At 55.5% G+C, this 21,819-nt stretch overlaps 6 protein-coding genes and 1 non-coding gene across 7 annotated transcripts; 5 read left to right on the top strand and 2 right to left on the bottom strand.

Moving 5' to 3' along the window:
• Positions 1 to 33: 33 nt before the first annotated feature.
• SPSK_07128 (nucleobase:cation symporter-1, NCS1 family) lies at positions 34 to 2,333 on the bottom strand (the record flags this gene model as incomplete). Its single annotated transcript, XM_016733796.1, has 9 exons — positions 34 to 511; positions 585 to 778; positions 835 to 1,219; positions 1,299 to 1,482; positions 1,550 to 1,651; positions 1,713 to 1,830; positions 1,896 to 1,993; positions 2,071 to 2,174; positions 2,293 to 2,333. 9 exons carry the CDS (start codon positions 2,331 to 2,333, stop codon positions 34 to 36), a joined length of 1,704 nt encoding a protein of 567 aa, XP_016591154.1.
• Positions 2,334 to 3,007: 674 nt separating this feature from the next.
• SPSK_07642 (glycerol dehydrogenase Gcy1) lies at positions 3,008 to 4,206 on the top strand (the record flags this gene model as incomplete). Its single annotated transcript, XM_016734301.1, has 3 exons — positions 3,008 to 3,456; positions 3,534 to 3,749; positions 3,843 to 4,206. 3 exons carry the CDS (start codon positions 3,008 to 3,010, stop codon positions 4,204 to 4,206), a joined length of 1,029 nt encoding a protein of 342 aa, XP_016591153.1.
• Positions 4,207 to 4,420: 214 nt separating this feature from the next.
• Positions 4,421 to 6,730, bottom strand: SPSK_07123 (uncharacterized protein; the record flags this gene model as incomplete). Its single annotated transcript, XM_016733791.1, has 2 exons — positions 4,421 to 4,783; positions 4,883 to 6,730. The coding sequence occupies 2 exons, from the start codon at positions 6,728 to 6,730 to the stop codon at positions 4,421 to 4,423; spliced, it is 2,211 nt and encodes a 736-aa protein (XP_016591152.1).
• A 1,700-nt stretch (positions 6,731 to 8,430) lies between these two features.
• On the top strand, positions 8,431 to 10,002 carry SPSK_07434 (salicylate hydroxylase; the record flags this gene model as incomplete). The annotated part of the gene is made up of 1 exon (XM_016734097.1): positions 8,431 to 10,002. One exon carries the CDS (start codon positions 8,431 to 8,433, stop codon positions 10,000 to 10,002), a length of 1,572 nt encoding a protein of 523 aa, XP_016591151.1.
• A 1,186-nt stretch (positions 10,003 to 11,188) lies between these two features.
• On the top strand, positions 11,189 to 13,147 carry SPSK_07232 (MFS transporter, ACS family, pantothenate transporter; the record flags this gene model as incomplete). The annotated part of the gene is made up of 7 exons (XM_016733896.1): positions 11,189 to 11,318; positions 11,374 to 11,496; positions 11,565 to 12,200; positions 12,278 to 12,328; positions 12,394 to 12,476; positions 12,559 to 12,837; positions 12,911 to 13,147. 7 exons carry the CDS (start codon positions 11,189 to 11,191, stop codon positions 13,145 to 13,147), a joined length of 1,539 nt encoding a protein of 512 aa, XP_016591150.1.
• Positions 13,148 to 17,699: 4,552 nt separating this feature from the next.
• On the top strand, positions 17,700 to 20,027 carry SPSK_07115 (uncharacterized protein; the record flags this gene model as incomplete). The annotated part of the gene is made up of 1 exon (XM_016733783.1): positions 17,700 to 20,027. One exon carries the CDS (start codon positions 17,700 to 17,702, stop codon positions 20,025 to 20,027), a length of 2,328 nt encoding a protein of 775 aa, XP_016591149.1.
• Positions 20,028 to 20,598: 571 nt separating this feature from the next.
• Positions 20,599 to 20,679, top strand: SPSK_11224. The gene has a single exon. It is a non-coding gene; the product is annotated as a tRNA-Ser (tRNA).
• Positions 20,680 to 21,819: the final 1,140 nt, after the last annotated feature.

Below are 21,819 nucleotides of genomic sequence, written 5' to 3'. Positions count from 1 at the left end.
TCGGTGCTGCAAGTACTACCATCACAAACTTGCCTACACCTCCAGCTTCGGCTGGTCGGCCTTCTCGGCGACGCTGCCATCGACAGGCGACGACTGGCCGTCCACAAATTCCATCTCGTCGACAAAGGGCATGTCCACGCCGAGGCCGGGCATCGGGAAGAGGTACGACAGAGCACAGAACAGAACAAAGCTTATGGACAGGCCGACAATGAAGGTGAGGTTGTAGAGGCGAGTCCAGTTGGTCCACTTGGGGTCGGTGTAGCCATTGACCGTGGCGGCCAGGCCGGCTGATTCGTCAGTACGGTTGTTACGATGAAAAGAAAGCAACAGCAACACAATGGTGGTACGTGACTCACGCAAAAGTGGCCAGACACCACAGAAAAAGGAGGCAAAAGCGCGCCAGTTAAAACCGGCAACGAACCAGTAGCTGGAGCTGGAGTTGCCCATGTACAGCTCGTTGAGACGAAGCTTGCGCTTGCGGATAACGAGGTAGTCGGCGAGGAGGATGCCACTGCGGAGGGTTAGCGGCAGTACGGCACCAAAAGGAAGAGACCTCCCAGCAGAGGAATGGCAGGGGAACGTACGTTGCGGGGGCCATAAAGACGCCGAACCCGCTGAGGACAGACACAAACTTGGTGGCGGTGCTGATGAGCTGCCAGGGCTGCGTGGCAATGCCGATGATGGCCATGATGTAGCTGCCACGGATGATGTTGATGTACTTGGGGCTCAAGCCGGCCATGTCCATGCCCGTCGACACGGAGTTGAGCACCACGGAGATCTAGCAATGGTGTTAGAACACATACAAAAGGGCCATTGCCAATGGGTTCCACATACCGACATCTGCGACGCAACGCAGCCGAGACTGGCAAAGAAGACGCCGGCCCGCGCGCGCGGGCTCGAGTGGTACAGCTCCTGGATGTCGGCCAGCAGGTAAATGGGGTTCCAGACCAGGTCACCGCCCAGAATGTCGTGGGCCGCGCTCGTCACAATGATGCCAATGGTGGCCGTTACGGCAATGGTCACGGGCGATGCGATCATCTGCGAGACGGTGGGCGCGTAGCGGCGGTTGGCATAGCGCGTCCAGTCGGACTGGCCGAGTGTGCCGGCGCCCCAGGAGCCCAGAATGGCCGTGATGCCAAACATAAAGGCCCAGCCCTTGTTCTCGGCAGTTCCAGGCTCATGGAAGAGGGATCCGGCGCCACCCGCATGGGAGGTGCTCCTGCAGGTGGTTAGTTATGACTCGGCGTGTTCAGTTTATTCTATGTTTTTTTTATCTTTATTTTGCCGGACTTTCTTACCATGCCAGACACCCGATGCACGTGCCGAGGAAGAGAACAAAGCAGAAGAAGAAGGGAATCTGCAGGCGCTCGGGCTTGATCAGGATCGCCGGAATAAAGGCAGCCATCCAAATGACGAGTCCGATGAAATCATTCGTGGCCAAGTGCGAGCTCGCCGAGAAGGAGTTTTTCATATGCGCGAAGCCTGGGCTTGTTAGATTCTGTTTCTGTGGCGCCGAACTTCCGTCGACGGTCGGAACACAGGAACACACCTGGAATAATGGCACCGATCATAACACGCGTGGCTTGTCCGCCCCAATACGCCTGCATGCCGAACCACATGCACGAAACAAAGATGCGAATAATGACGGGGACTGGCCGAGGTGTTAGCGACTGAATGTTATGCACGCGTCACGGCAGTGGTGGAACACGGACAATAGGCACCGCGCATGCCCCAGGCAGAGCGGCTCGAGACGGTAAAGCCGATATGATGGACCTCGCCCAGCCACCCGCAGGCAACGGCGAGGACACCCGTCAGGACACCGCCGATGATCTGGGAGGACGGTTAGCACAATGCGCGGGCCTTGGATTCTCTGGTCGTCATGCAAACAAACGTACCACGACTCCAATCGCCTGCTGTGGACTCAGGCCGTAGGCCAGAAGGGTGCTGCCGACGGACCAGGCCGAGATGCAGGAGCCGGAGACGGTCCAGTAGCCTGGGCCAAGAGTGTCAGTAGTGCGGCGGTCGTATCAACGCATCTGTCACCACGAGGTGGAGCACAAGACAACGCACCAAAATAGGACCAGACGCCAAAGGTGCGGCGTGCGGGCGGAATTGGGATGAGGTCTCGGTTGCACCATGTTGTGTTTTCATAGTGCGAGTCATCGTGCTTTGGCCTTTGGGAGCGAACGGTCAGTGACCTCGGCTTCATCAATGAAACGGCAGACGGAGCATGGAGTACAGGCACGAGGTGTTGAGTCGATTTCTGTGGGGTGGGCCGGACGGACCACTTACACTTCAATGCTCTTTTTAAAGTCGACCCAGTTGAACCCCATTTTATTCACTGCAGGGTATGTCGTGTGCCGTAAACGTGGCGAGTGCAAAACAAAAAGTGTAAAGGTGCGTTTGTCATGCGCCGACGGGAGAATCTGACAAGTGGAAAGAAGAGGAAATGAAAACGAGATGCACAACAAAACCTGATCTCGTCGGCGGATATGTCAAGGCACGGGAGCCCTTTAAGTCTGACGGAACCATGACAACCCGTATCGCTGCATCGAGAGGGGAATGCAGGAAATGGCAACCGGAAGCGATACGACGGTCCGTTTGTGGGACGGAGAGTTGGCAGCAGCGGCTTCGCGTCGTACTCCGTAGTTGTTAACTTGATCCCCTCCTTATCTGCACTACTCCAAAGTGCCCTGTCCCCTGTCTGCGGAGGTGGGTACGTCCACACGGACTCGGTAGATGAGATTGGCATTTTCCACGCGAGCTGGCAGTTAGCCGATCGTCTGGCGCTGGTCGCGTGCGTCTGTGTCAATTGTGTTGTTGGCCGATCTCATGACCCCAGCTTTGGAGAGTAGCGTCCCTCGACTTGCACGTATCGGCCAACTACATCGGCCAACACCACACGATTTTGTAGCTTGACGTCAGGTGTATTAATTGCATTGTTTATCTTTCCTTTATTTCGCTCGTACGGCTTCAGTACCTTGTCGTCTGTTCCTATTCGGTTATCATGCTGACGCGCACCGGCCTACTCGCACGCACTCACTCTAGACCCTTTGCTACCATGGTGCAAAACACCTCCCGGACATTCACCCTCAACGACGGCCGGTCCATCCCGGCTGTCGGCCTCGGCACGTGGCAGTCCAAGCCCAACGAGGTCCGCGACGCCGTCAAGTTTGCCCTCCAGCATGGCTACCGGCACGTCGACACGGCCCTCAACTACGGCAACGAAAAGGAGGTCGGCGAGGGCATCCGCCAGTCGGGTGTCGCCCGCGAGCAGATCTGGGTGACGACCAAGCTGGACAATCCCTGGCACCATCGGGTGGCCGAGGGCTTTGAGAAGTCGCTGAGCGATCTCGACATTGGCTACATTGACTTGTTTTTGATGCATTTCCCCTGCTCGACAGACCCCGACGATGCCACCAAACATCTCCCCGACTGGGACTATGTCAAGACGTGGTGCGTCCCTACAAACTGTCAAGGCAACATCTGCACGCATCGACATCCCAGCTAATGCAGTGCGCCCCGGTGGACAGGCAAGAAATGCAGAAGCTGGTGGACGCGGGCAAGGTCAAGTCCATTGGCGTATCCAACTTCCAGATTCGCCATCTCGAGAAGCTGCTGGGAGATCCGAGCTGCAAGATCGTGCCGGCCGTGAACCAGATTGAGGTATGTGTCTCTCGTGACGGTATAACGACCCAGACGGGACCCAAGCTAACAAGGCAATGGCAGCTTCATCCGTGCAACCCTTCGTACGTACCATCGGCGCTCGTCCTGGCTGACCGACACAGCATCTTCCCCTCTTTCCATGCCGATTCGACACCACACTAACGTTCCCGTCCCAGTCCAAAACTCCTCGACTTTTGCACATCAAAAGGCATCCACTGCACCGCCTACTCGTGTCTCGGCGGCACGGCCGGATCGCCCATCAACAACTCGGGCCCGCTCATGGACGAGCCGGCCATTGTCGAGATTGCCGCGGCCAAGGGCAAGACGCCGCAACAAATCGTCCTCATGTGGGGCCTGCAGCGCGGCACCAGCATCATCCCCAAGAGCGTCACGCCGGCCCGCATCGAGCAGAACTTTGCGCTCGACGGCTGGTCGCTAGCACAGGCGGACATGGACCGCATCAGTGCCGTCAAGGGCCGCTTCAAGGTGGTGCAGGACGCCTGGATGCCAATCCGTGTGTTCTTTGGCGACGACGAGTAGGCAATGTGCCTGGGGCGACATGGCCGCAACAAAACCGTCATTCATAGTATGTACATGGGAAGAAAGCAAATAAAACGACAAGTTAGCGTCATCTACGTGACCGAGGTCGAGAGGTAGTTCCACTATCCTCATTATCTGTACAATATTATAAAGCCCCCCAAGGTCGTGAAACGGAGATTGTTGATTCGGCCAGCTTACGCCGTCTTCCACCGCCTCACGACGGACATCCGGTCGCTGGGTAGTTGCAGCTGCTGGCCACGGCGCCACCCGCAATGGACACGTTGGAAAACGCAATATTTGAGCACGCCCCGTCGCCACACAACACGTAGTAGTCCTGCGCCGAGGCGCGCGAATGTCCCGTCACGTTCTGGAAGAGCACGTTCTCAATCAGCACGCCGTTGGACGGGTTGCCTGTAGGCCCGCCGTTGAGGTAGTCCTGCTGGACGTCGATGCCGTATCTAGAGATGTTGCTGACGACAATGCTGGAGAAGGTAATGTTGGCAACAAAGCCGGTGGCGTTGTAGTTGGTCTTGATGCGACAGGCATTTTCCGAGTTGGCCACCGACGAGTTGGAAAACTGGTGTGTTTACGGGGCTTGTGTTAGTATGTAGTTGGAAAGGAAGAAAATCAAAAAAAAAAACCCCGAAATACACAGGCCGCACAGAGGAAGGCTCACCACAATGTTAGTCACGTTATTGTTCGACTTGAGGCCGACGGACCCAATCGAGAGGCCATGGCCGCCGCGGCAGACAAGGTCCCTGACCGTCACATTGTTGCCGCTCGTCACAGCCACACAGTCGTCCTGGTTGTCGACGACAATGCGCTGGAGCAGAACATTGACCGACGAGCTGAGGTCGAAGCCGTCCGAGTTGTGCGCAGCCGCCCGACCACCACTCCGGTTGTTGGGCGCATCGCCGGCCGAGTTGTCCAGAACGAGGTCCTGCATCACGAGGTCCTTGCTGCCGGAAATGGAAAACAGGTGCACCGGCCAGTTCTGAATGTGCAGGTTCTGGACGACCGAGTGGCCCGTGAGCTTGAGGACGATGAAATGGTCGGGCTTGGGCACGCCGCCGTTGGAGCCCAGGCCGTCCCAGTAGGCCGGGCCGTTGCCGTCAATGACCGCACCCGGGCTGGCTGTAATGGTAACGCCGGTGCCGCGAATCGTGATGGGGGTAAACGACGACGAGTTGGCAAAGCCAAACGTCGTGCGCCCGTCAAACGTGACCGTTGCACCCGTCTTGAGGCCCGACAGGCGAATCGCCGCGCCGTTGGGCGCGGCAATGTTGGACAGCACAATGTCAGTGCACGACGCCACGGCCGTCGCGATTTGGGCGTACTCGGTGCAGAAACATGGGTTAGCAGAGGCAGTGGGGCTTGATGGTGCCGTGGTGGTGGACATGCTGGACGCGGTCGACGTGGTGGAGACAGTCGACGTCGACGTGGTCGATGCAGCCGGGGCCAAGTCGCTCGGGTCGAGGTAGCTCGTGTCCACCCACCACTCGTCCTGGAAGTTGGCGCCGAGAATCGTCCGGATCGAGATGGGCGCCGTTAGCTGTTCACTGAAGCTGGCGCGCGGGCTCTCGGCCTGCATCGAGCCAGGACCGCGGTTGTTGTACTCGGCAAACGTCACATTGTCAGTGTTGGGCGTGCTCGTTGACCATTGCTTCCAGCCGGCCGCGGCGACGATGCTGCCCAGGTACGTCTCCTGGAAGACAACGCGCGCAAACGATCCCCAGGGGCGGCCCAGATAGCTGCCGCCCGCCGCGACCGAGTCGTTAATGCCCGACACTGTGGACCGGCTAACGACGTACCACGACGGGTTCGTGTCACTGCTGCGGCCCGAGGCCGTGATGCAGCCCGCGGCAATCATGCGGATGTCCACGCCTTCGAGCCATGTGAGCGCCGTCTGGCCGAAGATAAAATCGACGGCGCCGACAATCAGGCTCTTGGTGTACAGTTGCGTGCCCGTGTTTGCCAGCAGCGTGTCCTGGTAGCCAATGAGCTGGCAGCCGTAGTAGGCTTGGCCCGTCGTGTGCGCCGAGACGGCCAGGTTCTGGCCATTCGAGTGGATATGGCCGAACGTGTTGACCACGTTGAGGTTGTACACCTTCGTATTCGTGTTCCATTGGCGTAATGTAGCCGTCAGGTCGTCCGAGGTCGTGTTGATGAGCGCGAGGTTGTATGTGACTGTGGCCTCGTTTTCCTCGTAACTACGGGCGTCGTGCGTATAGCCCTGGACCGTCAAGTTGGATGCCAGCAGCGGAATGTACACTTGCTCGACATAGGTGCCCGGGAAAACAAACAGATTCTGCGGCGTCCTGGTTGTCTTGTTCAGCGCATCGACACCGGCTTGGAACGTCGTGTACGACCCCGGGTACGGCTTTGCACTGTTGTCCACGACCACCGCACCCTCCGCAGGGCTGATTCGCGACCAATGGGTTGACTTTGCTGGCCACAGAGAACGTGCGTGGACCGGCGAGGCGACCAACGCTACGGCCAGAGCAAAATAAAGTGAGCCCAGCATTGTTGATATTGTCGTGTACGTGAAGTGCAGGTGTTCGTCACAAGTGACAAAAGAAATCTGACCGTTTTAGTATCGTCCATCTTTTATACTATATGGATATTATATGGCTCGTTCCTCCCGCCTGCCAAGCCTCTCCAAATGAATTGAAAAGTGTGCCCCAGCATCTCCAGGGTCTCGGTCCTCGGTTTAGGTTATTCTCCAGATTTCATCTGTCCGCCTCGACCTTTGTCTACTTTCGCTTGGGGGATAATATGACAGTGTACACTTTCTGCCGTTCCATCGCTTCCTCTAAGAACTAGAAAAAGGACAGGGTAAACAAAGGTCCCACCAATAGCGGCGGCAGTTCATATTGCCTGCTCATATTAAATTTACAACGGCGAACATACAGTCTCCGCACGATCCCTTTCTTCTCCACTCAACTCCGCATGTACCTGGCAATCGACGAAATATCATGTTCGTGCGCCAAAATACCAGGTCAAGGTAAATTACAACAGCGGCTCGAGAAGAGACACAGGAGAGAGTCGTCACAAGACAGTTTGTCGTGTAATACTTTCGATTCGGAGGTTGTATTAAACCAGTTGGATGACCTTTTACCTTCAAAGCCGAAATCGCCAAGTGGGAATGCTGAACGAGAGCGTGGCAAGGCTGTGGAACATGCTGGCCAAGAATGGCCATGCTTTTGGGCTTGCCTTGTGTTTACTACATCGTGGCGTCGAGAAAGAATGAATTTGCAGGTTGTTATGGGAATTGGCAAGCACCCGATATGCGATATGGCTAATGATACAGCATATGACGGCTGTGCCAGCGATGACACACAGATCAAGCCGGGCGAGATTCCAGAGCCATGTTGACTCTGGAACGCAAAGATCGTATCTGGCAAATATCCTGCAAGTGTCAATCTATCAACGACGTACGAATATTGCATCAAAAGAGGTCGTAAGGAGTCAGATTGGTGTGTACCATTGTAGGGGACCTTCAGGGTCTTGTCGGGACGGCGGTTGGGCCCGCGAAGGTTGGCGGCACTTGCCGGGCGATATGTCGCTACCGATACGCAGCCACGGCAGAGATTGGAAGGAGCGGGCATGCGACGCCGGATGTCATTCAAGTGTATATAGCACTTGGACAGTGGCGAGACTTGCGAACCGAGAAGTTCAAGGTTCGCGCCTCGTCCTAATTTTACTGCATTTCCTCATTAATTTCTTACGATATGAAAATCGACAGCATGTATCTCATTATTCACCGTTTCAGAGCACTGGTCGAAATCAAATAAAATATATACATCAAGGAGAGTGGGCCCAGAAACGGCTCGGAGAGCAACCAGTCTGTTTCAGTCCGGCCCGGATGCCGAGGGAAGTTGACTTTGGCAGACGGCGGGAATGGAAAGAAGGTGCCGATCAATTCGGCCGGAATCTGCGGACGAAACAAGCATTTTCGTATCAGCAAGCTCCGTATGGTGAAATTCGGTTGGTGTGCTGCAAGGCGCGCCGCAAGCGATGGACCGATGGAAATAACGTAACAACATGGCGCAATCCACTCAGACCAGTGCGCCATCCAAGCCAGGACAGGCTGTTGTAATCGAATCGCGGCCGATAAAAGAAGACAAGCCGCATGAATAAATAAATGGAGCTCATACGGAACGAAAGGTTTTGGGCAATTACTTCTGGTACTAAGAAACCAATATTGTCTTGTTCCCTCCCACCATGACTTGGAAAGTGGCCATCATCGGCGGCGGCCCTGGCGGCCTCGCCGCAGCAATTGCCCTGACGCAGCTCAACGAGAAGCAGTACCGCCAAGGCCTGCCGGCTCTCGTCGAGTGGACGCTCTACGAAAAGAAGCCGCGCATCAGCGAGACAGGCGGCGGCATCAGCATCCAGCGCCACACGTGGCGGATGCTAGAACTGCTGGGCGTGGCCGACCGGGTGGACGCGCGCGACGTGTTCCGGGCCGCCGACGGCCGCAATGTTGAGCACCGCAACGCCGTGACTGGTGTCTTGATTGCTCGGCGGTTCCACTCGGACGATACGCCGCCGCACCAGGTCAGCGGACGCATGGTGCGGGCGAAGCTGCAGAAAGCCCTGTTGTCGGCCGTCGACGCATCGCGGGTCAGGACCGACAAGAAGCTGGTGTCGGTGGAGGACGCCAGCGACACGGCGCACGCCCCCGCTGTGCGCCTTGCGTTTGCCGACGGCGAGGTGTCCTCATTTGACCTCGTGATTGGCGCCGACGGCATCCGGTCCGTCGTCCGCTCGTTTTTGTCGCCGCACCACACGCTGCAGTACAACGGCCAGTCGGCGTACCGCACCATCCTGCGCAAGCAGGACGTAGCCGCGATCAGCGGCATCCCCGCCTCGCCCGTCTTTTGGCAGTATGTCGGCGGCAAGTACGTCTTCACGTGCCCGCTGGGCGGGGACGATTTCGAAGTGACGGCGCGCATCCGTCCGGACCTGTCGGACGACGAGGCGGCCCAGCAGACCAGCTGGGGCCAGCCGTACGACATGAACCGGCTGCTGCCGTCGTACGCCGAGTTTGCGCCGCCGCTGCGGCAGATCCTGCGGCTGGCCGCCGACGTGGGCGGCACGCAAGAGTTTGCCATGTTCCACGGCCCGCGGCTAGAGACAGTGGTCAAGCCGGTGGGTACCAAAACCACCGCCGCCCACGGCGGCGGTGTCCTTCTTCTGGGCGACGCATCGCATCCCCTCTCCGGCGCCTTTGGTGCGGGCGCGGGCTTTGCGTTTGAGGACGCGTTCACGCTGGCCCGGGCGCTGTCGTGGGCCCACGCAACGGACCGCGCGCTGGCGGACGCGCTGTGGGTCTACGACCACTCGCGCTCGCCGCACTACGCCAACCTGTACAAGGAACTCGACCGCGGCGGCGCCATCATCAAGGACGTGGCGAGCCAGAAGCTGCCGCTGCACGACGAGATCAGCGAGCGCGTGCGACGGCTCTGGCTGGATGACGGTAAAGGCGGTTCCGGATGGGTGTACTTGTTCCACGCGGACGAGGTGGTGGAAGAGGTGATTCAGCAGAGGGAGAAGGAGCTGGCGACCACGGCAGAGTCTGCAAAAACGAACGAGACGGACGATGCCACCCCTGAAAATGCAGCAGAGCCTGCCACTGCAACAGAGTCTTCAAAGACAAAAGAGACCAGCGAGGCCACCCCCAAAACAGCAGCAGAGCCTGTCACAAACGGACAACCGGAGCAGCAGCAGCCTTCATCGGTCAAGGACGTGGTTGTGCCGGTGGTGCAAGAGGTGACTGCTGCAGCAGCCTAAACAGGATAGAGAGGAGAGAGCAGATGGCAGCAGGAACAGCGTACATTACGATTCCTTACGATACTTTCTTATGTTGTGACAATGACACATTCAACGATCATGAGATGCCTGTTAAAACTTTGTGCCTGTTTGCAAAGCTACGAGTCATGCTGGTTGTCACGTCTTTGCCTACGTGGATGAGATCTTAATCGGGTCATGGCATTTCAGACAAACTGTCGCCCCTACAGTGATATGTCTGGACCGTTCTGTGAACCCGGATTCGAGTCGAACAAACGCCACAGGATTTCGCAATACGGCGAGCAGTGGTAGCACTTTTAGTTCAGCTTATCAGTATAGCTCGGAGGATATTTGCTGTCGATTTTGTTTTTGTTTTGTGGACGGAGTATTTTATTTTGATTCTTATCAGATTTGTAACAATTTACAGCAATCCACAGCCGCTAACGGAACAGGCCCGCAACGCAATCCAGTTAGAGGCAACAAGTTCTCTGCTCTCCACCTCGAACGCCATGGCGTTTTAAATACCGAATTGGGGTAGCAGTACGACATATGTCTACCATTTCGAATTGACACCAAAAACATGGCATCTTCCGTCATCGTGGGTGCATGGCCGTTTGGGATATTGTGGCAGTGATCGGCAGGCAAGGTATAGCGCTCATTGGGTGTCCGGAGCATTAAAATCGGTGCCGCTGTTCGTCTCGCGGGGTTGTCGCGGAGTGCCAACGAGGCTGACCTTGTCTTGAATGGTGTCATTGGCCTTGGCCGTGTAAGAGCGCAGCATCGAAAATGTCGCCATCTAAGCTAGGTAAACACAAAACAAAAAGGTCGCCAAAACAGTGCTCGGCAGACAAAAAATACTGCATGAAAAGGTATCAAATGGTGGAAAGTGTCGGATTTAGATAATGTCGGTAACAGTGCCTGTAAAAATTCCTGTAAAGGGAAACCAGGAAACTGGGCCCGACGTCAACCCCGGCCAACATGGATCAGCAGGAGAGCTCACGAAGATTGTCGAGCTGGAGAACGTATGCCGCTGCCATGACTCGGACGTGCCTCGCGCGCGGATTGATATAAGTTGATGGGCGTGTGCCTTTTTCAGTTTCCACGACCTCGCCCCTTATTCCGGCGTGTCTGGTCCAGTTTCCTGTTTTGTCTTCACGACTGTTTACATCCACATCGCCACTTATTCATCATGGCCGATCTCAAGACTGCAGCGCCTACCAAGAATGAGTTGGTCTACTCTTCCACAGCCGACGTCTCGTCAGACGACGACATTCGACCATCAGAGGGAAAGCGGACGTGGCGGTCGATTTTCTGGTCATGTACGTTCCCGGAGATTCAAACACCCTGGCATGCACTCACTCACTAACGTCACAGCCCTCGACGTCTCCAAGGAAGAGGCGTACTTCTTGACGAAACTCGACCTGACACTCATCTCGGCATCGGCTCTCGGCGTCATGTGCCGCTATATTGACCAAGTCAACATTACCAACGCATTCAGTAGGTTCATGCCCTCGACGTCTCTGGTTTCCCTCAAACACGCCACCCTCTCGACTAACACTCTCCAGACAGCGGCATGAAAGAGGACCTCAACCTCTATGGCAACCAGCTCAACTACGCCAACGCCATCTGGAGCGCCGCCTACGTCTTTGGGCAGGTGCCGTCCAATTTGCTGCTGACCCGCGTCAACGTGCCCCTCTACGTTGCCTTTCTCGAGTTCGCCTGGAGCGCATTCACGTTTGCCCACGCCGGCGTCCACAACGTCAACCAGCTCTACTGCTTCCGCTTCTTCGTGGGCCTCTTTGAGGCCGGCCACTTCCCTGCCGTCATGTACATCGCCTCGAGCTACTACAAACCGCACGAACTGGCCCGCCGCAACTCGCTGATCCAAGTGTTTACGTCCGTTGGCCCCCTCTTCTCCGGCTTCCTGATGGCCGCCGTCTACACGGGCCTCGACGGCGTCAACGGCCTGGCCGGCTGGCGCTGGATGTACATTGTCTGCGGCGCTATCTCGGTGCCCTGTGCGCTGTGGACGGCCGTGGCCATGCCGCAGCTGCCGTCGCGGGCCAAGGCCAACTGGGTCTTTACCGAAAAGGAGGCCCAGCTGGCCCGGGCGCGCATGCCGACCGAAAAGAAGCCACTGACCGGCCTGTTCAAGTGGAAGGACATTAAGCGGTGGCACCAGACATGGCACGTGTATCTGTGTAAGTCGCCGACGGACCCCCCCTTCCACAAATCGTTGGCTGTTTGTCATTCGTGAGCGCGCCCCCTAACTCGACAGTCCCTCTCTTCTTTACGTTCATGTCCCAGTTGGGCCAGTCTGGCGCTTCCAGTATGTCGTTCCTCTCCCAGTGATGTCCCCGTCCGATATCATATAGACCCGCCCTAACCGCACAGTGATCTTCTGGGTCAAGAGTTACAACGTCGCCGGCCAGCCCCGCCGGTTCTCCGTCGCCGAGATCAACATCATTCCTCTGGGAGTATGCCACTCTCTCCGTTTTGTCTGTTTGAGCGTTTGAGCGTTTGAGCGTTTGAGCTCGTGCATTGCTGACAACCCCCTAGATCAACTTCCTCACCATCTTCTTCACACTCATCAGCTCGTGGGTCTCCGACAGCCTGCCCAAGTCCCAGCGCTGGCCCGGCATGCTCTTTGCCAGCACCATGGCCATCGTCTTCCCCATCGCCCTCGCGGCCACGCCAGTCCACCCGACGCACATCGCGTCCCGCTGGGTCCTCTACTACTTGACGTCCCTCGCCGGCACCTCGGCCGCCATCACCTGGACCTGGGTCAATGAGGTCAACCGCGACGACCCAGAGAAGCGGGCATACGTGTCCGCCTTGGTACGTTTTGGTTCTCGCTGTTCTGCTCTCCCTGTGGGCGCACATCACTAATCATCTCCTTTGAGGATCGTAGATGAATGCCTTTGCCTACATCTTCACCGCCTGGGTCCCCATTTTCACCTTTCCCACCAGCAAACAGCCGTACATTGTCACGGGCAACTACATCACCGCCGGTTTCGGCGCCTGTGCTGTCCTCACCACCCTGACCATGCGCTGGTTCCACAACCGTGACGTCGCCCGCAAAGAGCAGGCGGACGCTGGTGTTGTTGAAGATGTCGAAGCACCGGACACTATCATAGAGAAGTATTAGTAGGGAGGGGTGTGTTTGATTTTTAAATGTCGTTTTGCCGGAAGATAGATCCCCAAGCAATCCAATTTGTCCATTCTCAACACGCCGTACTACCGGGACAACTCTGCAGATTGCCCCTCAGCTTCAGCTCTGGCCATGACGCCGTCGTCGACAGCAGGCCGGCCTGTTTGGAATACCGCGTTCACGACAGCCGGCCATATGCTAGCAGGTGGTCTAGGAATCCAAAACTAAAGTACTGGTCGCGTAGATATGGCGACGACGAAGAAAGGCAAGAATCAAAAGAAGGAAGATCGCGGTGACAGCTCGTCAGTATGTCGAAAGTTAAGAGCAAGTCAAGCAACTTAAGGCGTTGAAATGAAGCCAACCACAAAGACACACAAAGCCATGATACACCAAGTCAACATCCCTTTGATCTAGCGAGGTCGGATGCAATTTATTGTCAACAATATACACGTAACTTAATCTTAGCTTAACATGCCAAACAAAGTTTGTGACCAGTGAGCAGTACGTTAGAGAAACAAAAACGAGCTAAAAATAAATAAATAAACGTTTGGAGAAACAGCTTAAATCAAAAACAGAAGGAGTTGCGAGGGCTGCATGTCGAAAAACGATGGCCCGTATCCGATGGAGGCAAATGGAGGCAAGACGTTGCACAACGAATCGCGTCTCTCTCAGCTTACTGTCCGCCTTTGCCTTGCATTAATTCCGTCTCCTCACCTACCTCGAGCAATACTCGACCGCATGGCCGACGCACATGCTGGTGTCCGTGTCGGCTTCCCAGAGGATCGCCCAGGACATTCCTCTTTGCTCGAATTATTGATTTATAGTGGCTTCGCTTTGCTTGTTCTATCTGCGGAGCAATGCCACTTTTCGATCTAACCTCCTCCACCAAGACAGTATACGAACCTCGTCAATCTCTTATTTTCTGGTGAATTCGATGTCTTCTACTGCTTTCGCAGCTCCCCGTCCTCTTTTTCTTCCACTCTGGCCATGCCTGGGCTCATTTCCACTTCTCGCTAACGTTAGCAATTAGCACCGCGTTGTTGTCAGTGGCTGCGTCCCCCCACACAGAGTACTTTTGTGCCCTTTAAGCCTAACTGGGCACTAGGGGCGGCCCACCTGTGCCTTCCCCGCATTCATCGCCGAGGCCCAGCAGGCACAGAAGAGAGAACAGAGTCTGGGGAATAACTGGCCTGTGATTGTCGCTTTGTTGGGGAAGAAGCCTATTCTCGTTCCTGGCGCCACCAAACCCCAAAAAAGCGCCACCTGCGTAACGGCCGATCGACTGCTCATCGCTGCCCATTGACCAAGGAAAGAACGCCCCGAATCTTCCCCGTCGCCCCTTCCCTGATGATCTTCCATACAATGTCTCGATTTCTCAACCTTTCCCGCTCGCCATCCGCCCGCCGCGCCTTCCCGTGATTTAAAGTTGAACGACATGGTATTTTTTACATGGTGCCTGTCGATGTGACGATCCCACAACGTCGATCGACGCACATATCGTTGACCTTGTCTTTACGAAGTAATTGACATAAATAACGGTCCTACGACCATTGAAATCAACCAAAGCAAAACTTCAAAACATCACCTTTTGTGATTGTTTTTGTTTGCCGCCTCGATTCCGGTCCATCACAAGCGAATTTCTTCGGTTTATATTCAAACAGGTCTCCCACCCACTTTCTTTCAGCCTCCTCGTGTTTTGATCTTAGTTCGTCACTGCGGATTTTCGTGCCTATTTTCTTACAGCGTGCTTTCTTTTTCCTGGTCGCCTCTTTGTTTGTGTGCCGCTCCGCTCGGCTTTCCGGCATCGACCCTCCAGATTTCTTACCAACAGAATACTCGGCTTCTAACAAGGAAGCGTCCACGACGCGAAACCCCCGCACAAGCATGTGAAGGCACAGCAAAGAGCAAATTATGGAAAGGCGTGGAGGAGCCCACCCCCGCTTTCCATAGCCAAATGAGGCTTGGGCTTGCGACGCTATCCATCGATGGAAGGGCAGGGAGGCATGGTGCGACGAAAAAGCTTATGCGGCACGGTGCAATTTTCTTCTTTGTCTCTCGGTTCGTATTACGGAGTTGTCTGCATATTCTGTCTTTCGATCCACGCTCCTCCAGTGTCTCGAATCACTCGCCCTCAACCCCATGGCTCTTGCATAGGGGGTGTTAATTTGATCATTGCAGAGGAAGGGCGACAAAGGGGGGTGGCTCAAATCCCATTCAGGGAACCATTGGTACACCATCTTGAGCGAAAGCTTGTGGAAGACGTCACAGTAATGGTCAAAAGCCACGTCTTCGTCCCAACCCTAATTTCCAAACAGCAACAACAAACTTTAGTAGCAAATGCCTGCCTCTCCGGGGGCAATTCAACCACAATAAAGGGGATACAAGGCATAACAGGGGAACATCCGCAGGAGCTACACGCTAAATGTTCGTGTTTCTTTCCTGGCGTGGCCGATGCCTTCCTTGTTCATACTAGTACCCCCTTTCCAGATCCTGGTGTCACCATTCCCGAATACGGTAAGGGCGCTGTTCGAATAAACGAGACACAAAATCTCCATAAAAGGGAAAAAAAATGGAAAACCGGACAGAAAACCATTATTGAATTAAGGTTAAGGTAAGAAGCGAAAGGAAGAAATAGATGAATGTCGAAGGGGAAAGGGTACGAAAAAGCACAAAATAGGGGGAAGAGAAGGAGAGAAAAAGAAGAGAAACTTATACAGAAAAGGGGGGAATCGAAAAAGAGGGCAAGCACAAATAAGATCGAATCCCGGAAGGATTCGCTCAGGGTAATAGAAGTATCCCTTTCGACAGAGTGTCACAGCGATTGGAAACCTAACGATGTTCCGAAAGTACACTCCAAACAATATACTTGAAGGAGGACATGAGGCCAGCATTCAACTTCCCAATTGACCCAGTTGTCGATTTCGAAAACAAAAGGACTCTGTACAAACCTGCTTCCATTCTGTTAAAATTATATGGTCTGTGCCGTTAACAAAGCGTCTACTCCGTACGAAGAGAAAAGGCCGAAGAAGGCTAAAAGACCAGCTAAAGCGAAAGTTTTGAGTTGACGAAACATCAGAGCAACTTAAATAAAGACAGCAGCATATACGAAAAGAAAACAAGACTCGATACATTGCTTCCAGCATCCGCCTTGCCATGTGCGGAATACGTGCCCACGGCTAGAAAATCCGGAAAGAAACAGAGGCAACTCATGAACCGAATGTCAAGGTGGACACATCGTATGTGCCCGTACGCATGCAGTAGTCGAACAGCAAACTGTGGTGCAAAAAGCAAGTTGTCAGTGACTACACATGTGATTTCTCGTAAAAGAAAGTCAACAAGCGCCACCCTCCAGAACCAATGCAGCATAGACTGGAGTGATCGTGCATGTCTTGGCAGAACGGACTCAAATGAGACAGCCAGTCTAGGGGACAGACAACAGGAAACAAATTGGATGAAAACAACAAGTGAAAGGGCAAGGGACAGTGAGTAAAGCTCCGTGGCCCAAAAGAAAGTGAAGGGCACAGCTCCCTGCTCCCGGCATGGCCACTCCGGATTGGGCAGGTCGTCCGTCCGCCAATTTGGGGTCGCTCTGCGGGTTAGGAGTGCGTGAGGAAGCCAGGAGGTAAAACCAGATCAGAAAAAGCAAATGTTGTGGGGCCTGGGACAAGCGGAATTTAGGTTTTGTGGTCGTCCGCAGCCCAAGACTAGCCAATGGCGACAAGGCATGACAGGGGTGAACCACTCCACCTCCACTGACACTGACTATTACCTCCTCCATGCCTTGGAATACACAAAAGTATGGAGCATCTGCACCTTTATTGACGTCCTCCATGTCTGCCAAGGAGTAGTTTTGACCTGCCTGGGCTGGCACGACTCGCATCGCCAAGAGCTTTCCCAGCTACCTGGGCTTTAGTGTTCACAGACCATCAGCCTGCCGCCCAAATGAGCAGACGTCGTGCGTCGACTCGACTTGTGCAAAAATTGGCACACGCCCCCTTTTGTCATCCGTTCTTCTTGACACCCCCAGGCCTACCATTCTTCACGAGCGAGTCATACTCCGTCCGTTCCAATCCGGCCCTCCTGTTCTCCTTTGCGCTTCCCTGCTAGTTCCTGGCCAGACCACTTCCCCCCTCTCTTCGTCTGGGGTCTCCGGAGATGGTTGGGTCCAGTTTGCATGTGTGAAGACGAAGGAGGAGATGTGTACCCATTCTTTTCTTCTCGAGGGTAGGATGGTCGTTTGTCGTAGGCCCATCCCCATGGGCCCAATACCAATGGCCCAGAGTGTCCTCGCCGTCAAGGACCACCACGGGTGGATGCATATAAGAAGGCCAGGCCCGTGGCGATCGTCTTCGCCCGTCCGTCTCCTTCGTCTCTCCTCCGCCTGGTATCCTTGTCTTCCCCCGGATCGGCAGCCTGACTCGACAGAGACACACAAAAGACAAGTTTTGTTGTGCTCATCCTTCGTTTTATTTTTATTTTTTGAAAAAATTCAGTCACTCGTTTGTTTGGAAGATCTTTCGCTTCTTTGCCCTCTCCACTTCTGACCATCATGAAGTCCTCCGTGTTTGCCGCCCTCGTGGGCAGCACCGCCGTGATGGCTCAGGCCGTCGTGCCGCCTGCCTGCGGTCCCTGCTCGGCCTTTATCAGTGCCGTGCCCGCTTGTGCCACGGACTGCATTGTCTCTGCCGCCGTCACCAACGCTGGCTGCGCCGACGCCAACTACCCCTGCCAGTGCTCCAACGCCGCCGTCATCCAGAACGCCGCCATTAACTGTGTCATTGGCGGCTGTGGCCTCGACACTGCTCTCAACGTCCTGCCGGCTGTGAGCTCCGTCTGTGATTGTGTCACCACCAGTGGCTGTGGCGCCGCCTCGTCCGCGCCGCCCTCGTCTGTCCCTTCGTCGGTGCCTGCCTCGTCCTCGGCTGCTTCGTCGTCTGCTCCTTCGTCGGCCGCTGCCTCGCCTTCGTCGGCTCCCTCGTCGGTGCCCTCGTCTTCGGCCGCCCCTTCTTCGGCGCCTTCGTCTCCGGCCGCTCCCTCTTCGTCGCCCTCTTCTTCAGCGTCGGCTTCCGGCTCCGCATCTGCCTCCATCTCGGCCCCTCCTACTCCAGTGTGCTCCAACTGCGAGGCTGAGATCACCGCTGTCCCTGCCTGTGCAACGGACTGCATCAATTCCGCCGCCGTGACCAATGCCGGTTGCGTTTTCGGCGACTTTGTTTGCCAGTGCGCCTCGGCTAGCGTCATCCAGAACGCTGCTCTGAACTGCGTGATTGGTGGCTGCGGCCTCGACACCGCCCTGAATGTTCTGCCTGCCGTCTCTTCTGTCTGCGACTGCGTGACGACTAGTGGTTGCGGTGGCCCCTCAGCATCACCCTCGGGCTCGTCGTCGGCCCCGGCTTCCGTCTCTGCCTCCGCTTCGGCTTCTGCTTCGGCTTCGGCTTCTTCGGGCCCGTCGTCTGCTCCCGTTTCGGGCTCTGGTTCCGCCTCGGCGTCGGTCTCGGCTACGCCTGTCTGCACCAACTGCGCCTCGCAGATCACCGCCGTGCCCGCATGTGCCACCGACTGCATCAACTCTGCTGCTGTCACGAACGCAGGCTGCGTTGCTGGTGACTACACCTGCCAGTGCGCCTCAGCTAGCGTCATCCAGAACGCTGCTCTGAACTGCGTGATTGGTGGCTGCGGCCTCGACACCGCGCTGAATGTTCTCCCTGCCGTCAGCTCCGTCTGCGACTGTGTGTCCGCCAGTGGCTGCGGCGGTGCTTCGGCCTCCCACTCGGGCTCGTCGTCACCTTCGTCTGTTCCCGCCTCTGTGTCGGCCTCTGCCTCTGCCTCGGCCAGCGCGTCGGCTTCGGCTTCGGCTTCTGGCTCTCCTAGCGGTCCGTGCACGCCTTGCGCCGCCCAGATCTCGGCCGTCCCTACCTGCGCCACCGGCTGCATCAACTCTGCCGCTGTCACGAACGCCGGATGTGCCGCTGGTGACTACAACTGCCAGTGCGCCAACGCCGCCGACATCCAGAACGCCGCCGTCAACTGTGTTCTGGGCGACTGTGGCTTCGACGTCGGTCTGCAGGTCCTCAGCTCGGTCAGTGCCGTGTGCAACTGCGTCTCTGCTAGTGGCTGCGGTGGCCCGACTCAGTCTGCCTCTGCGTCCGGCTCTGGCTCGTCGGTCCCGTCGTCGACTCCTGCTTCTGCGTCCGCCTCTGCCTCGGCTTCCGCCTCAGGGTCGTCGGGCTATACCACATCGACCATCTACTCTACCACGACGTCCACGATCTTGTCGTGCGCGCCCACTGTCACTGACTGCCCTGTCGGCAGCGTGACCACCATCGTGTACTCGGTCACCACGACCGTCTGCCCGGTCACTGAGACCTCTGCCCCCGCTAGTGGCTCTAGTGGCTCTAGCAACGGTTACACGACCTCGACGATCTACTCTACCACAACGTCCACGATTCTGTCGTGCGCGCCCACTGTGACGAACTGCCCTGTCGGCAGTGTGACCACCATTGTTTACCCGGTCACCACGACCGTCTGCCCCGTGTCTGGGACCACCGCCCCTACGGGTGGCTCGGGCGGTTCTGGTTCGGGCTCTGGCTCCGGCTCGGGTAGCGGCTCTGGTTCCGGCTCGGGCAGCGGCTCTGGTTCCGGCTCCGGTAACGGCTCCGGTTCCGGCTCTGGCTCGGGAAGCGGCTCTGGCTCTGGCTCTGGCAGTGGCTCGGGCAGCGGCTCTGGTTCGGGCAGTGGCTCCAACAACGGTACCACGCCGGCTACTACTTCGTACGCCACCAACCCGACGACCGTTGTCACTGCCGCGGCTAGCCGTGGCTCGCTTGCCCTCATCAGCGTCTTCTTCGGCACCCTCCTGGCTGCTATCATGCTGTAAAGTAAAATAGCTGTTTCGACAGTTTTTTGATGGACATGAATCTTGGGTGGTGTTTGTCGGCTTTCATCCTATCCTTGCTTCCTTAGCCTTTATTTCCTTTCTCATCTTTCTTATACATACCTTTTTTACCGATAATTTAATCCATAATCGATGCATGTCCATCATTTCTTTGTGCGACTCGTAGTCGGTGCGTCAAATGCAGAACCATTGCTGCACCCGTCAAGAAAAAGCTGCCGGCTTTGCATCGCACTCCGTCCTGCGAATGCTGGGAATCGGCAATGTAAAGTTCCAACATCCTGAAAGTTCATGGCAATGATAACGGTTTGCTGTAATTTGACGGCCACTGTTATGAGTGCGACACAGATTTCCGTTTGTTGGGAAAGCATGGAAGGGAGTGGTGTCAGATAAGGGGCCAGCTGAGGATGTGGTTTAACGTCGTACCCAAGCAAGACACGCGAAAGGTAGGAGCGATCGGGTTAGTGGGTGTCTTACGCTATTCATCGTTATATGTCTCCCTACTTATTCCTACTAAGGAGTGAATTTTTCACCTAACGAGCATAAGCTAGTGAATGGCAAGATGGCGGAGTGGTTAACGCGCGGGCCTGCTAAGCCCGTTCCTTCGGGAGCGAGGGTTCGAATCCCTTTCTTGTCGAGTTTCTTTTTTTGTTTTGCCGTATACGTTTTTGTCTATATATTTTGTCCAATATTAGTCGAATACCTTTTTATCGTTATTCCTTTTCGATTCTCTCGAAGGAAATAATTGCTAAGGCTTTCTTTTCTATCGTTGTTCTGGAATATAAATATGATAACTAACGTTAATTGTTTTAATTTTATTTTCATTTTTTAATCCATAATATTACGTTACTGAGCGTATTATTTTACTGAAGCCTCGCAAAATCCAACCCCTCGTTTATTTTTGTTGTCATTCAATATCGCCATGTTTTCCAATAACATCTTGTCTCTACTATTGACAGCTTGTTACATAAATGGAAGCCGTAGCCTTATGCAAGTGGCCAACCAAGAGCCTGTCCGTCACGTTTTCGCCATTTGCTCACCATTCCAATCTCATTCTCACTGGCTGACAGGCGTTCTCCTCTCACATTCCTTCTATGTCACCTCCTCGCTATTAGACTCATTCTTGTCAGCTGTCAGCCCCATCAAAAATGTCTGATCAATTCCGCTTGAGGAATACAAGGGCAACAAAAGAAATGCTAGGATGCAAAAAGGAACGAGGGACCGTCGCAAGTAAACGGAAATGTCCCGAGGGGCTGTGATAGTGGCCGTCAGAAGTCAAAAAGGGGGCTGTGCCTAGATTAGTGAACTTTGGCCAATATGCTGAGGAAGGGGCAACAGGGCTGGATCCAAGCCATAGCCTGAGGCGTTGCCGTCCAACAGTGGAGGCAATACGAGTGCCGTGAAAGGAGACAATCGTGAACCGAGCGCACTAGTGGGTCGGTTTGGTCAATACGGGCATGTTCGTCATCACTTTCTCGCCATTGGCCCTCTTTTCTTGTCTTGCAGAGAGACGAAACAGCGGCAGCACCCAACGACAGTTCGACAGCAGGGACCGAGAATGACGCAGGAACGAAAATGGAGGCGAAGACAATAAGACCACAGTCTAGACGGAGACAAGGACCGCGTGGATTATGACGGCAGGAGGCGAGTTGCAGACGAGCGGCCGAACAGAGCAAAGCACGCTGCAAAAGACGATCGTACCAAATGCGGCCCTTTGCGCCCTTCTCGGGACAAGTGACGCCCCATTTTGCGCTTGCGCATCGTGGACGATTCTTTG

This window comes from Sporothrix schenckii, assembly GCF_000961545.1.
Source record: "Sporothrix schenckii 1099-18 chromosome Unknown Cont41, whole genome shotgun sequence".
Lineage (NCBI taxonomy): Eukaryota > Fungi > Ascomycota > Sordariomycetes > Ophiostomatales > Ophiostomataceae > Sporothrix > Sporothrix schenckii.
Note: the sequence above shows the minus strand (reverse complement) of the source record. Positions and strands in the feature narration are given on the sequence as shown.